The sequence below is a fragment of the Polypterus senegalus genome, chromosome 3 (assembly GCF_016835505.1).
Source record: "Polypterus senegalus isolate Bchr_013 chromosome 3, ASM1683550v1, whole genome shotgun sequence".
Taxonomy (NCBI): Eukaryota; Metazoa; Chordata; class Cladistia; order Polypteriformes; family Polypteridae; genus Polypterus; species Polypterus senegalus.
In genome coordinates this window covers 14,744,838-14,759,637 of record NC_053156.1, presented here as the reverse complement: position 1 = coordinate 14,759,637, position 14,800 = coordinate 14,744,838, and the positions used below count along the sequence as shown (strand labels likewise).

General features: G+C 41.7%; 1 protein-coding gene across 1 annotated transcript in view; it reads left to right on the top strand.

Moving 5' to 3' along the window:
* The first annotated feature begins 697 nt into the window (after nt 1–697).
* LOC120524864 (SAP domain containing ribonucleoprotein) overlaps nt 698–14,800 on the top strand; it is a 69,563-nt gene continuing 55,460 nt past the window's right edge. The window contains exons 1-4 of the mRNA XM_039746668.1: nt 698–795; nt 1,385–1,484; nt 9,219–9,265; nt 13,403–13,470. Coding sequence (XP_039602602.1) covers nt 763–795; nt 1,385–1,484; nt 9,219–9,265; nt 13,403–13,470 — 248 coding nt within the window. The 5' untranslated portion in view covers nt 698–762. The remainder of the gene's footprint in view (nt 796–1,384; nt 1,485–9,218; nt 9,266–13,402; nt 13,471–14,800) is intronic.

Here is a 14,800-nt window from a genome sequence, read left to right as displayed (position 1 = left end):
ATTTTAACTTTTCACGAGAAATGTTTAGGTCAGTAAAATATATAACAAATTGAAAATGAACAAAATGGTAAGCCAATTTTAAAAGTCGATTTTTTTTGTGTTTTTTTTTGAGAAAAAGACCCCACCGCAAATGGGAGGCTGGCTACGCCCCCGAGTTGTGCCTTTAACATTTTTTCATTGTCTTTAATTTCTGTTCTAATTGCAGTTTTACATCTCACTTTATCTCAAGGAAGCTTGTAAATAATACCGAAGTAATTAAGACTTACGGACGGAGCCCATGCCTTCCAGTTCTCCCGCCTGCTTTTCACACGCACCTCCTCTTATACCCCATAAAGGAAAGTAAAGCCCAAAAGAGGGCGGTACCAACTTTACTCCAATCACAGAAGAGCACAGGCTGACTAATACAATGAATGGACTTTCAGTTTTCAATCTTTAAAGTTACCAAAACGCATAGTAATGAAGGTCCCAAATAATAATATCACTAAGACAGCCAATCATTATTTCGGTATATTACATACACATTAAGAACTAGATATATATGCAAAAGAACTTAAGCGAACTCTACCAGTAAAACCAGCAAACGACTTTAGTAGGTAGCACGTTGAAGTTTATTTCCGGATCCTCGTGATTGACTCTCATTTCGTCCAATTGCATGAGACATGCTTTCCAAATTTACGCCTCTATGGGAAATGCCTCATAAGGTGTATTCTGATTGGCTGAGGTCAACGTCACGTTCCGTAGAGGAACCCTCAGAGCGGCAAAATGGCGGAGGTTGTGGAGCTGCACAAACTCAAGGTAAGAAGCCGGTAGTCTGTTTGCGAGGAGTTGGTTGTTTAAGCTCTTTATTAATTTGGAATTGAAAGGATTGTTTAGAGGGTTAACGGGAGCGTGGCAGATCTATCAGTGTGTGCTTTAACCCTTATAAAAGGAGCAGGCGACTGTAGGGACAGGGTGCCTATAGTGTTGGGTTCAGTTTTGGGACGAGGAGTCGCGTGCTTTTAGTTTTCCCTTTTCTAATAAATCAAGTTAACTTCATCTTTGCTGAGTGTTTCTGCCTTAATTGTTTTTAAAGAGGCGAAGGCGTGAGCGTCACATAAGACCTAGGCATTGTTTTGCACTTAAGCTGTATGTTCATGTTAGGTGCACTGAAATGTTAAAGAAAATAAGCAGAGTGACGGCGAGTCGACGCCGCATACTTAAGACCGGCCCCCAGACCGCCGGCTCTTCTAAGAGGGGTGCAGTTAGGTGTTGAGAGTTTTTCAGTCTTGATACGTTTTGATGCCCAGAAGATCGCATTCGAGTTCGAATTTGAGTCCGCAGCGGGCGCGTGTGTGGCAGAAGCTCGTTCTCCGAGTGCGTTACTGAATCCTTCTTTTCTCAACAGCTTGCTGAGCTGAAGCAGGAGTGCATCGCCCGGGGTTTGGAAGTAAAAGGAAACAAACAGGACCTGATCAACCGTCTACAGGCATACCTGGATACACACGGTAGGCAAGACTGTGTCTGTAACTCATTACAATTCTGCTCTTCATGTCCGTACCAACGCCCATTGCAGTGTCAGATAATGGCTCGATCTATTTAACCATACGAACAAAGTAAAACTTGGCAAAAACTATCGTAGATGCATTAATAGAGACAGATCAGACTACTGTTTGGGTGGTAACAGGGTGACACCTGCTGTGGCCTCCAGAGCCTGTATGGCCAGGGAGGAAGACGGAGAGAGACGTGTGCAGTTCAGTTTAACTGGTGCATGTTTGTGGATTGCAGACTGCTTTATTCTAGGTTTATCTTCTTAGTTCTTCCTGCCTTCATGGTGCTAGCTAATAATAGAAAGTGCCACACTGGCAGCCTGGTATTTCACACCATGTCAAAATGCAAGGGATGCAAACCCTTCTAGAGCAGGGGGCTCTTAAACTTTTAAATCTGAGGACCCAAATTAGAAAATCAGAACTGTACTGGGGCCCAGGAAGAGGATTTGAAGGTTGCCGGTTCAAATCCCATTACTGCCAGAAGGGATCCTATTCTGTTGGGCCCTTGAGCAAGGCCTTTAACCTGAAAATTGCTCCAGGGGTGCTGTACAATGGCTGCCCCACACTCTGACATCCAAAGGTCATGCAAAAAGACAGTTTCCCCTTTGGGGACTAAAACAGTGTACCAAATACCCATCCATCCATCCTCTTCTGCTTATCTGAGATCGGGTTGTGGGGGCAACGACTTGAGCAGAGATAACCAGACTTCCCTCTGCCTGGCCACTTCTTCTGGCTCTTCCGGGGGAATCCCAAGGTATTCCCAGGCCAGCTGAGAGACTTAGTCCCTCCAGCGTGTCCTGGGTCTTCCCCGGGGCCTCGATGTGCCCGGAACACCTCACCAGGGAGGCATCCAGGAGGCATCCTGATCAGATGCCCGAGCCACGTCATCTGACTCCTCTCGATGCGGAGGAGCAGCGGCTCTACTCTGAGCCCCTTATGGATGACTGAGCTTCTCACCCTATCTTTAAGGGAAAGCCCAGACACCCTGCGGAGGAAACTCATTTCACCCGCTTGTATTCGCAGTCTTGTTCTTTCGGTCACTACCCATAGCTCATGACCATAAGTGAGGGTAGGAACGAAGATCGACCGGTAAATTGAGCGCTTTGCTTTACGGCTCTGTTACTTTTTCACCAAGACAGACCGATACAGAGCCCGCATCACTGGTGTACCAAATACCAAAAAAAAAAATATATATATATATAAAATATACATATACTCAGCAAAAAAAGAAACGTCCTCTGACTTTCAACGGTTTTTACTTTCAGTAAACTTATTGTGTAGATATTTGTATGAGCACTAAAAGAGTCAACACCATAAGATATAAACTAAAAATGTTTCACAATGTGTCCCTGAATGAAGGGAGGCTCAAAATCCAAAGTACCAGTCAGTGTCTGGTGTGGCCACCAGCTGCTTGAAGTACTGCAGTGCATCTCCTCCTCGAGGACTGGACCAGATTTGTCAGTTCTTGCTGTGAGATGTTACCCCACTCTTCCACCAAGGCACCTGCAAGTTCCTGGACATTTCTGGGGAATGGCCTAGCCCTCACCCTGCGATCCAACAGGTCCCAGACGTGCTCAATTCCTTCGACGATAAACACGAATCCGTCCATCACCCCTGGTGAGACAAAACTGTGACTCATCAGTGAAGAGCACTTTTTGCCACTCCTGTCTGGTCCAGTGAAGGTGGGTTTGTACCCATAGGCGGCGTTGTAAGGCAGGTCCTTACCAGACATCACCAGCAACAACAGGCCTACAAGCCCTCAGTCCAGCCTCTCTCAGCCTATTGCGGACAGTCTGAGCACTGATGGAGGGATTGTGTGTTCCTGGTGTGACTCGGGCAGTTGTTGTGGCCATCCTGTACCTGTCACGCAGGTGTGATATTCGGATGTACCGATCCTGTGCAGGTGTTGTTACACGTGGTCTTCCACTGCGAGGATGATCAGCTGTCCTTCCAGTCTCCCTGTAGCGCTGTCTTAGGTGTCTCACAGTGCGGACATGGCAATTTATTCAGCAGTCCTCATGCCTCCCTGCAGCATGCCTAATGCACGTTCACGCAGATGAGCAGGGACCCTGGGCATCTTTCACAGTCGGTAGACAAGTCTCTGTAGTGTCCTGCGATTTTAGAACTGTGACCTTAAATGCCTACTTTCTGTAAGCTGTTAAGGTCTTAACGACCATTCCACAGGTGCATGTTAATTCATTGATTAGGGTTAATTGAACATGCATGGAAAACATTGTTTAAACCCTTTACAATGAAGATCTGTAAAGTTATTTGGATTTTTAAAACATTATTGTTGAAATACACAGTCCTGAAAAAGGGATGGAGATATATAGATAGATAGATAGATATATATATATATATATATATATATATATATATATATATATATATATATATAGATAGATAGATAGATAGATAAAATATGGACCGCAGCATCATAAAGCGATCTATTATGGATATAATAATAAAAGTTTTTTTTTTTTTTTTTTTTGAGCATATTTCTAACACAAATAATACTAAAAGAGCAAAGTGAAAAGCATATCCATTTTTAAAACAATACTTGGTCATTCCATTTTCCAATTCATTTTATCCTGAACAGCATTGTCGGGGTAACTGAAGCCTATTCCAGCAAGCACAGGGTGCCAGCCCATCACAGGATGAACACACACAGACACCAGTGGGCCAATTTAGCATCACCAATCCCTCTACCCTGCATGTTTTTAGAACTTTGGGAGAAAACCCATTTGTGCACCTGGGGCTTTAACCTAAAGCAGTTCTCATTCAAAACAGGAACACATTCCTGACATATTGAGTGTAAAATTTTATTAAAGTGGAGAGAAACATTCTTAAGGGTGCAGTGTGAGAATGTGGTGATTTTTGAAATGACAGCATGAAAGGTCACTTGACTCGTGGTGCTAGTTAAGGCATGAAGTAGTTCAAAAATTATTTGATGGCGTAGCTTATTTACATTGTCATAGATAAGTTTTTTACTTTTTTATTTAATCAGCGTTTTTCAATTGAGGTCCACCATTAACAAACGATTTTCTAAATTACTTTTTATTTTACTTTTTAGATTTTATTTATCAACTCAACTAACAGAGGTAAAAAAGGCTAAATTATTCTTTAAAAGTATATGCACGGTCATCAGGCAGCTGGGTGTGAGCTTGTAGACGTGCAGGTAGACATTCTTGTTTTCCCACCTTTTTTTTTTTTTTTTACCTTTTTAGCAGGAGATATCAAGAAATTGCCATACCTTTTTTATTCCTACTGTAACCGTGGATTGCCTAAACAAAAAAAATTATATGCAGTATTTTATTTTATACTTTTTTACACTTTTTTTTTTTTTTTAAGTAGTTCTGGTGTTCTTATGGTTCTCACTCATTGGTCTAACAAACACATCCTTCACAGTCCCGGTTGACAGACATTTATCAAACTACTTTAATGTGACAAGGAAGGAATTCTTCGCCATCAAGTCTTGTTAAACGTAATACAAAAATCTTTGTGCCTCTATTATAGATTTAGTTTCAATGTATGCAATAATGGTGAAACCAATTTAAAATATTTATGTAAAATATAAAACGATGTGAAAAACTGATACTCCAATTCACTTGCCTTTCATAACACATTGAAGATCTTCTTACACCGGTTTTCATTTTGGCATTTCAAATTAGGGCAGCATAGTGGTAGTGCTGCTGCCTCGCAGTAAGGAGGATCAGGGTTTGCATCCTGGGTCCTCCCTTCCAGGAGTTTACATGTTCTCCCTGAGTCTGCGTTGATTTCCTTCCATAGTCTAAAGATATGCAGGTAAAGTGAATTGGCAATGCTAGATTGTGTGTGTGTGTGTGTGTGTTTGCCCACCCGCCTGTGCGATGGACTGGTGCCTTGTGCCATATGCTAGACTCCAGCACCCAACCCCGACCCTGCCTTGGATTAAGCAGCTTTAAAAATGATGTGACTTTACTATCTTCTGCCGCCGTGTTTTCACCCTGTTACTCTGTCTTAGGCAGTCATTTCATTCTCTGTCCCCCTTTCTTATGTGTCTACTGTCAGTCTTCCCAGACTTATTTTTTAATAGGTTGTAAGATTACTAACAGTCTCCTTGATATGCCAATGCCATTGCTTCATGCACAACTGCAATGAATTGTATGCTAAATAGCTGGTGGCATAGCATTCAATACAGAATTCACAGTTGGTTGAATTGGCAGTTTTACTACCTTTTGACCTAATTTTGGTCACAATCCATAGTTTAATGAAAAAAAACATTTTAGAGTAACAAATTTATTGCTAAATGGCAGAAGTACTTGCTGTTGCATTTAAATATCTATTTGTGTAATGGATTAAGGTAGCAAAGCAGATCTGTCTTTTTAAAATGTTGACTCTCTTGTCATTGCTGGCTGCATCGTTGGTGTCCCATCCAACAAATTTCTGTTGTTGCTATTCGGCAGCAGATTTAGACCTTCAAGGGTAAAGAGCAACAGATGTAAGAACAGTTTCATATTATACCCAGATACACAAGCATTTTTAATTTTACAATTAAAGCATGAACACCTAATTAAAATAAATGTGATGCTTATAGAGAAAGTTCTCTTTTTCCATTTTAGCAACCTATTCTTCAGGTTTTCACCTGTGGGGGGGGGGGTTGGGGAATCCAGAATCCCATAATCACATTGGTGATGTTAACTGTCCTAAGTAGTGTTCATTTGTCTGCACACATTTCTCTGTTGTTCTCATTCTTGAACTCTGTAGCCTGGATTTTGTGTTCCATGCCTATGAGCCTTCTTGTCAGCCAGCTGCTCAATTGCTCAATATTAAGCCCTTTCTGTGATGTGCTTGAAGCTCAGCAGATGTCGCAGCTTTTCTTTTTTCTCCCTTCTATTGTGTGGTCTTTTGTTATTAATAATAATTCTTTGCATTTATATAGCGCTTTTCTCACTACTCAAAGCGCTCGGCAATTGCAGGTTAAGGGCCTTGCTCAAGGGCCCAACAGAGCAGAGTCTCTTTTGGCATTTACGGGATTCAAACCGGCAACCTTCCGATTGCCAGTGCAGATCCCTAGCCTCTGAGCCACCACTCCGCCTAATTGTTGATTGATCAATAAACTCAATATTTGCACTTGATTCTGCACATGTGTACCTTGTTCTGGGAGATTATCAACAGATGGGCTTGCGCTGACCATGTTTTTATTACGATAAACATTTCTGCCCACCACTAGCTTGTCATGACCCAGACTTTTTTTTTTTTTTGAATTTCCAGGACATATGGGGATATATTCTGGATCACTTCTTGCTTGTCTGTTAGTATTGTTTCTTTCTTTGTTGGTCTTCATTACTTAATCGGTATCTTTGATGTGCTTGGCAGATGACATTGCTCTTCTTCTTCTACTTATTATGTTTTTCTTTGTAGCATAATTGTCTTTTGTGATTTGCTTGATGCTCCGCAGATGTTAATCTCAATCAGTTTACATCAGGAAACACAGGCAGAGGTCACTTTACCAAGGTTGTGACTACTTCAGTTTTTGAATTTCCCAAACGTATCACTGAACAATAAGCCTAGAGAATTTAATTGTGTTAATAAAACATGAACCGTTAACACATGTAGTCTATAGTTTGATCATAAAAATACACTTTAATACAGGACCTAAGGCTTCAATGCGTCTAGTTATGCAGGAGCTTAGTGTAAAAAGGTGTGTTTTTTTTTTTTTTTATTAAAGGGATAAAGAAACAAAATTTCAATCGGCCAATCAAGTAACTTGAAATTGGAGATCACTATCAGTCTTAAAACCGGATTAGTGCATCCCTACCGTTGGCTGAATGGCTTTGGTTTTGCCTAAGCCATCCTAACCTCAGTTTTATCCTGATTACTTGAACATTTGAAAAGCATTAAAGTCTAGATTTTCAGTTGTACAAACAGTATTGCACTTGCAAATTCCTTGAACTTTGCCTTTTTGTGTGGTCCTCTTTTTTATTACACAACCCAATGCAATTTTTGAATCTCCATGTATTGTGGGTGTTATGATAGCTCAGTTTTATTATATATACAAACTAGCCTTCCGCCGTGGCTTTGCCCACGTGTTAGTGAAACAGGACAGTAAGGAGGGACCTGTCTGGCTCTCTACTCCTGACGTCGCTCTTCTCCTTCCCCCAGCCCGCAGCCTCCGTCTCAGATTAGCACGAATATATCACTCCTGCAAGCAAACTCTGATGCTTAACGTAATGAGGGAAGTCGCAAAATCAACTGGAATGGCCAAGCAAATTATAGAATAAAAAGATCTAAATCCGTTAAGTAGTTCCCTTGTTTGCTGCCCCGAGGCAGACGCGTGAGTGAGGAGGGCCCTGCAGCCTGAGGAGTCTCTCTCGCATTCGCACTAATAAATCGGTACCGCAAGCAAATGGTGATACTTAGCACGATGAGAAAGTCGCAAAATCAACGGAATGTTGAAGCAAATTATAGAAAAAAACCCGATCTAAATCCGTTAAGTAGTTCTCTCGTGAAAAGCCAACAGACATAAAAATGGGTCTAAAAAAACTATAAGAAATTTCGCGCTTGGACCATGAAATTTTTAAAACCGTTTCTTAGCGAGCACCTAAGGGCCAAGGCTAACCTACAATCCAAATTTAAGTCCCAAGTCCTCATGGTTCGGGGGATTTTGTGATGAGTGAGTCAGTGGTAGTTGGCTTTTATTTATACATTGCCATTACGATTGATTCAGAATGTTTTTTTTTTTTTTTCCCTTAAATTGGTTACCCGTGCATGCTCCTAACCTGTTTTTGGACAATAGGGCAGAGTGGTGGCTCTGAGGCTAAGGATCTGTGCTGGTATCCTGAAGGTTGCTGGTTCAAATCCCCATCACTGCCAAAAGAGATCCTACTCTGCTAGGCCCTTAACCTGCAATTTCTCCAGGGGTTCTGTACAATGGCTGACCCTGTGCTCTGAACCCAAGGAGTATGTGAAAACAAACAAATTTCTAATACGAGAAATTGTTGAAGGCGAAATAAAAAAGAACAAAAAAAACAAAAATGTGCAGTTTTTTGTGTTGCCCCAGCAAACCACCTCCCCGATTTTATACTTCTGTCACACCATGTAGCCCATGTTTTAAGTTGGTGGACCTCCATGCAAAATTTTGTGAAAATCAGTTGAGCTGTTTTTGCACGGCTGGTGAAGAGACGAGTTAACTGTGGAGACGTGATCTGAGCGTTAAAATGAGGTCCTTAGTGAGCAGAACGGATAAACGAAATGAAACGAAGCCAAGCTGACAAAATGAAAAGACACTCTGAGGTTGTTTCAGTTTTATTTATACGATACAATACAGTTTATTTATGTAGAGCCTAAAATCACACAAGAAGTGCTGCAATGCGCTTTAAACAGGCCCTGCCTCTTGACAGCCCTCAGTCTTGACTCTCTAAGAAGACCAGAAAAACTCCCCAAAAAAGAAAAATCTCAGGAAAGGGGGTTCAAAGAGAGACCCCTTTCCAGGCAGGCTGGGCGTGCAGTGGGGGTCAATACAATACAATACAATACACAGAAGTGAGATGTCATTTATGTAACTTTTGTAATTTTCCTGTTTTGAAAATCTGTTGGAGACACTGATGTCATGCACTGCCAAAAAAACTTGCTTGATTGAAAGAGTCCAACTGTGGCATTTGAGGTTTTTGCAGATTTCTGTTCTGAATCTTCACAATTTCTTCTTTCCAGTTGAAGAGGAGGTCAATGAAGAGGAAGTCTTGGGAGATGACACAGAGGTAGGACTGGTCAGTTACGGTCACTTGTATGTGTGGATTTCTTCCTGCTGTCCAGTGATCTGCAGGCAGCTGTGCTCTCGCTCTGTGTGCAGAAGTGTGGGTTTGTGCAGAAATATGTGCTGGACTGGCGTCCTGGGTTCTCATTTCAAACTTTGATACGATACTAAGAAAAGTAATAAAATCTGATGCAGTTTTTGAAACCCAATAGAGTATATAGTGAAACTCATTTTAAAATGTATTATAATTCTGTATGCATTCAAATATTTACATTGATGAAATCAAATAATTGAAATTGTACTCATCTATACATATAAAGGAGAGTTGGGATCCGAGAGACTGTGTTTGTGGAGGGATGGAGAGTTAAGGCGGGTGGGGGAGTCACGTCATCATCTTCCCTCCCATTCACCTCATTTTATTCACTCCATTTCGCTCTGAGCTGAGCTCCGCAGCTGATGCGGTCTTGCCGTTTTTTTTCCTTAGTGTTTAGTCATTTCTCCTTTACTGATTTACTGTTTACTAGACACAGTACTCACTGAATAGTATTTTTTTCCTTTAGTGTTTCTACTTGGTGTTTCTTAGTATATTTTGGCTCCAGGAGGACAAACCAAAAATGTTGTATATAAAGAAGCTCTATAAGTCGCATGTAGATACTTAATTATTCCAACTACAGCGACTGCGGTGAAGCGCACGAGGTCTGCTAGTTAAATCATAGGAATAATTAGCTATAGTAGCAGTTAATCACCTTGACGTTAACCTTCATGCTCCTTAGGACTCTGTTTTGGTGGGACTTAATCTTATATAGGCAGATTTGAAGAAAAAAAAAATAAAACGTCACAATCCGGGCTGTGCTGATGAGCATTTTATGTGCTACACTCTCGAAGGAAATGCACCACGCCATTGCATTCACGCAGACCCCATCCGTGAAGTAGCTGCCAAAGCCAGTCAAGTTTCAATTCAGTTTCTACCATAGTACATCACGTATATGAACAAATGAAGGACTAGTGCCACTGTTTATACATTTGAGCAAAGTTCTACTGCCTCGTATAGTAAATGTGAAGAAGTCAAATTTGAAAATTGCACTAATAAAGTAAAGCACTTGCAGCAGCGAGGTTTTAAAAATCAAGGGAGCAATGGAGCCCTAGTGTTAAAACGTCTTGGCTCCTGAATGAACTGCACAGAATCAAAATGGCCTGCTGGTAAAAAATAATTTTAGACCCTTGTCTTGTCTTAGGGTGCCTACTCATTCTGGCCTCTTAACTGTCTGTCTCTCTCCCCTTTCCCACCTAATTGCTGATGTGTGGTGAGTGTACTGGCGCAAAATGGCTGTCGTCACAGCATACATTTGTGGTTAAGTTGGTTGCCCACTCTCCATGTAAAAGTGCTTTGAATAGTGAGAAAAAATCTGTATATATAATCTTCATTTGGATCTTGATCTTTGTTTGTCCGCGAATGAATTAGAAGAAGAAGCACTAGATGGCAGTAGAGAGACAGCTAAAACATAGGCGTTGCATTAAGAATCTCCTCCTGGCTTATACTACTGAAGACTGCAGTACGCCAGTCACACCTCAAAACACAGACATTCAAACTAAACAAATTCTTGTGCTTTAAATTAACTAAAGAGATCTTCATTTAGATCTTGATCTTTGTTTGTCCGTGAATTCCACGCATGCGTAGACCACCGTCCAGTTTAGTACGTTGTTGTTACTCACGGATGTCAACAATGTCGCGGAATAACGAAAGGGGTGGTGGATAGTGTTACGCTAGTTAGTTCCTGAGGCCTGGTCAGAGAATGAGATTGCCGAAGATAAAAGGTACGTGCCTACGTAACATATGAATGAAAGAAAGACAGTGGGTGAAATGAATGACAACGTAAGAGCACGTTCTGGAAATTATTATTGTTACGTTGTAGCCGGCGAGTGCTGCGCGTCTCGCAGTTGTACCGTGGCTTGCTCACATGTCAGTGAAGTGATCCCTATTTATGCTTTAAAGAGCCTGGATACCTATGTGTCCCTCTTTTATAACCATTGCTCCGTGTATATTGCCTGCGAGATTGGAGAAAGGATGAGAAGACATCGTGAGAGGAAACGATAGTGTCGTGAAAATGAGACGGAGTGTGAACGGACAGAAGCAGAAATGCTCCTACACCACCACATAATTACCATTCGGACAGTGATTAAGAGTAGGCCTGTCCTATCGAATCAATATCCAAGGGTTTTTTTTTGTAATTTTGTTTCCCTTATAAAAAATCATAATGCTGTGCGACGAAGGGCTCGGTTCACGACTGGCAGCCGCGTTTAAACAGGGAGCCCTTCACAGACAACTTTAACACACGCAACGTAGTTGGGCGCACATGGCTAGTGGCATATAAAATGCAATCTCATCATAGTCTTAATTAAACATTTCATTATGTAATAAAGTATTTAACCTGTAGAGCCATGGAGACAAAAAAACAAACCAAAACAAACAAATGTCACATCCCTGCTTTAAATGCAACCATTTTGAGACGCCTTGTTCCTCCCCAAAGGGAAATTGTCTTTTTGTATGACCTTAGGCCAGCTGTGTCCAGGTCAAGTCCTGGTGGGCCGCAGTGGCTGCAGGTTCTCATTCTAACCCTTGTCCTAATCGCCGAGCAGTTTTCAATGCTAATTAATTCCTTTTCCTGTCATTTTAATAGCCCTGTTTTTGATGATTCAGTCCTCTGAATTGATTTGTTTCTTCATTAAATGGCAGCCAAACAGAAAACAGATGTGACACAAGCCAATAGATGACCAACTAAACTGGAACATCAAACTCCACTCAGTTTCACTCCAACCAATTTCTTGATGAGAAGCCAATTCTTGATGTTAATTAAAGCCATTTATTAAATATCATGACTTGTTGCTGCTCTCATTTTGCCACAGCGGATTGTTGAATTTCTATTTTGTTCTAAGAGGTTTTGGTGACCTGAGCAGACCAACATGACCAAAACCTTCACCTTTCTTTATTTTTAGGTTTGCTGGTCACGTGGCGGCTTGTTTTGTGTCTCATTATTGCTTGGCTGCTCATTAAGGAAGAAGAAACAATGAAAGGGTCGGAGACATGTCAATTAAAAGAAAGGCCAAAGAAGTTAATCCGTAGCAAAAATGGCTCACTAATTAAGAAGATGTTTTAGAATGAAAACCTGTAGCCACTGTGGCCCACCAGGACCGGAGATGGACACCCCTGCCTTAGGGAGTCAAAGTCTAGGGTTGTGCAGGCTTATACTGATTGTTTGTGTCATTTAGAAATAAGAAAAGGAACTGCAAGCCAGGCCATCACAGTGGCGCAGTGGGTAGCGCTGCTGCCTCACAGTTAGGAGACCCGGGTTCGCTTCCTGGGTCCTCCCTGCATGGAGTTGCATGTTCTCCCCGTGTCTGCGTGGGTTTCCTCCCACAGTCCAAAGACATGCAGGTTAGGTGTACTGGCGATCCTAAATTGTCCCGTGTGTGTGTGCCCGGCAGTGGGCTGGCACCCTGCCCAGGGTTTGTTTCCTGCCTTGCTCCCTGGCTGGATGGTATTGAAGGCACTGGAGAAATCAAACAACTTCTTCACAATGCTGCCAGCTTTGTCCAGCCTTGTGGAGCAGAGGGATGACTGCATCCTCTGCTCCAGCCTTTTGTCTGATAGGCAAACTGCAGTGGGTCCGAGTGGTCTACCACAAGAGGACTCGTATAGTCTAAGACCAGCCCCTCAAAGGTCTTCATAATGAGATACATAAGTGCTACTACACTGTAGTCATTGGGTGAAGAGGTGCCTGTCTTCTCTGGACCAGGAACAATGCAGGCTGTTCTCCACAGCAAGTGGCATTTTCCAGAGCCTTGGGGACAAACTGAACAAGTGACAGAGGACACCATAGAGCTGGTCAGCACAGGCCTTCTGAACTTGAGGACTGCATCTATGCTTCTGTTCTGGGGCAGCTCTTCTGTTAATGACTTGATTTCTTTTAAGGGGGTGAGAATGAATGTGTTTTAATCTGTGCTTGATCTGTGTTTTTGTACGTCCATTTGTAAAAATATTGCATTTATCGTTCCTTTGATTAAAAAAATAATTAATAAAAAGAGAATATATGACTGGGTGGATGCATAATGATCACTCTATTTTTTTTTTTGTCCCCATTAGGAGGAACCGAAAGAAGTAGAAGCAGAGCAGCCACACTTGGAAGAAGATGTTGCTATTGAGAAGGAGGAGTGAGTGTTCTTCAGTAGTGCAAGCCTCCCACTTCTTGAGGCGTGTGCTTGTTGTTAGAAGGGTGTGTCTGATACGGGTCACCTGATAGTCACGCTAGCACTTCAGCTTGGCATAATGTGAACACACTGACCTGGCTTAGCTTTGCTCCATTTTCCTATGTGGCTTACTCCAGGTATGCAGTCCCATGCAAAGGTTTGGGTTCCCTGGTCAAGTGACTTTAGGTTTTTTTGTTTTTTTTGGGGAAAAAATAGCCATTTCAGCTTCAAAAGCAAACAAAATAAGACAATGGCATCTTTATGAAAATATTCATCTACATTCATCTACAGTTATAGGCATGAAACAATACACCTCTTCCACCATACAATTCTTATTGAGATTAAACCTTTGCCGTATGAAATCTCCATAAATGAAATGTTCTGTATGTTTAATATTGCCTACTATTAGACACCAGTAATGGCGCACTGCGTGTTAGCGTGCAGTGAATTCACTTAACTTATAGTTTTCATCCTCTTTTTCTGTACGTTTACCATTCGTTTGCTCAGAGGTTGATGCACTTGCTGTTTCCTGAGCAGCTCTTTTCTTCACCCTAGCGGCCTGCTGCTTCTCTTTCGTCGGTATCTTTTCACGTTAAAACTGATTAAGTCAGTGTTTGTGTTGGTATGTTTTTCTTAATTGTTAACTTAAGCTGGCACTTAAATCATTCTTAAGGCAGATTGAAGACTTAAGATATGAAGAGGTAGGGGAAGAGATGGCGATGGTGGTAGGGATGAGAACGGCGCCCATACGCATGTGCCCAGCTGCTGAGATTTGATTCCACAATAAAATAAAAAGTGGAATAACCTTGGAGGTCAATCATCACCCCGGAGGTGGATAGTAGACGTCACGTAGTATACGTGTACCAAATTTCTGGTGAATAGGTCAAAACAATTTGCGAGCTACAGGTGATTTATAATCCTGGACAAACAGCCACGGTAGCGTATTATATATAAAGATTCGTAAATTGGAACATTGCAACACACAAGTGTGTTTGTTTCTAAACTTATTCTTTTGTATAATGAACAATGAGATGGGAAAGACTGAGGCACAAAGCAAAAGACAGTTGAGCCCAAGAATGGTTGCGTTTGTTTCAACCCTGAAAGATCGCACCTTGCAGCTGTAATGACCACAGGAAATACTTCATTAAACTGCTAGCCATAGCTATTCTCATTCTCTACATTATAAAATATAGAGAGCTCAGTGTACCTGTGCGACAGGTTGATGTCAATCATGTATCTGGCCCCTCCTATCTCAAGGGTAATCTTGTACAATAATATCATAAAATACTTGCCT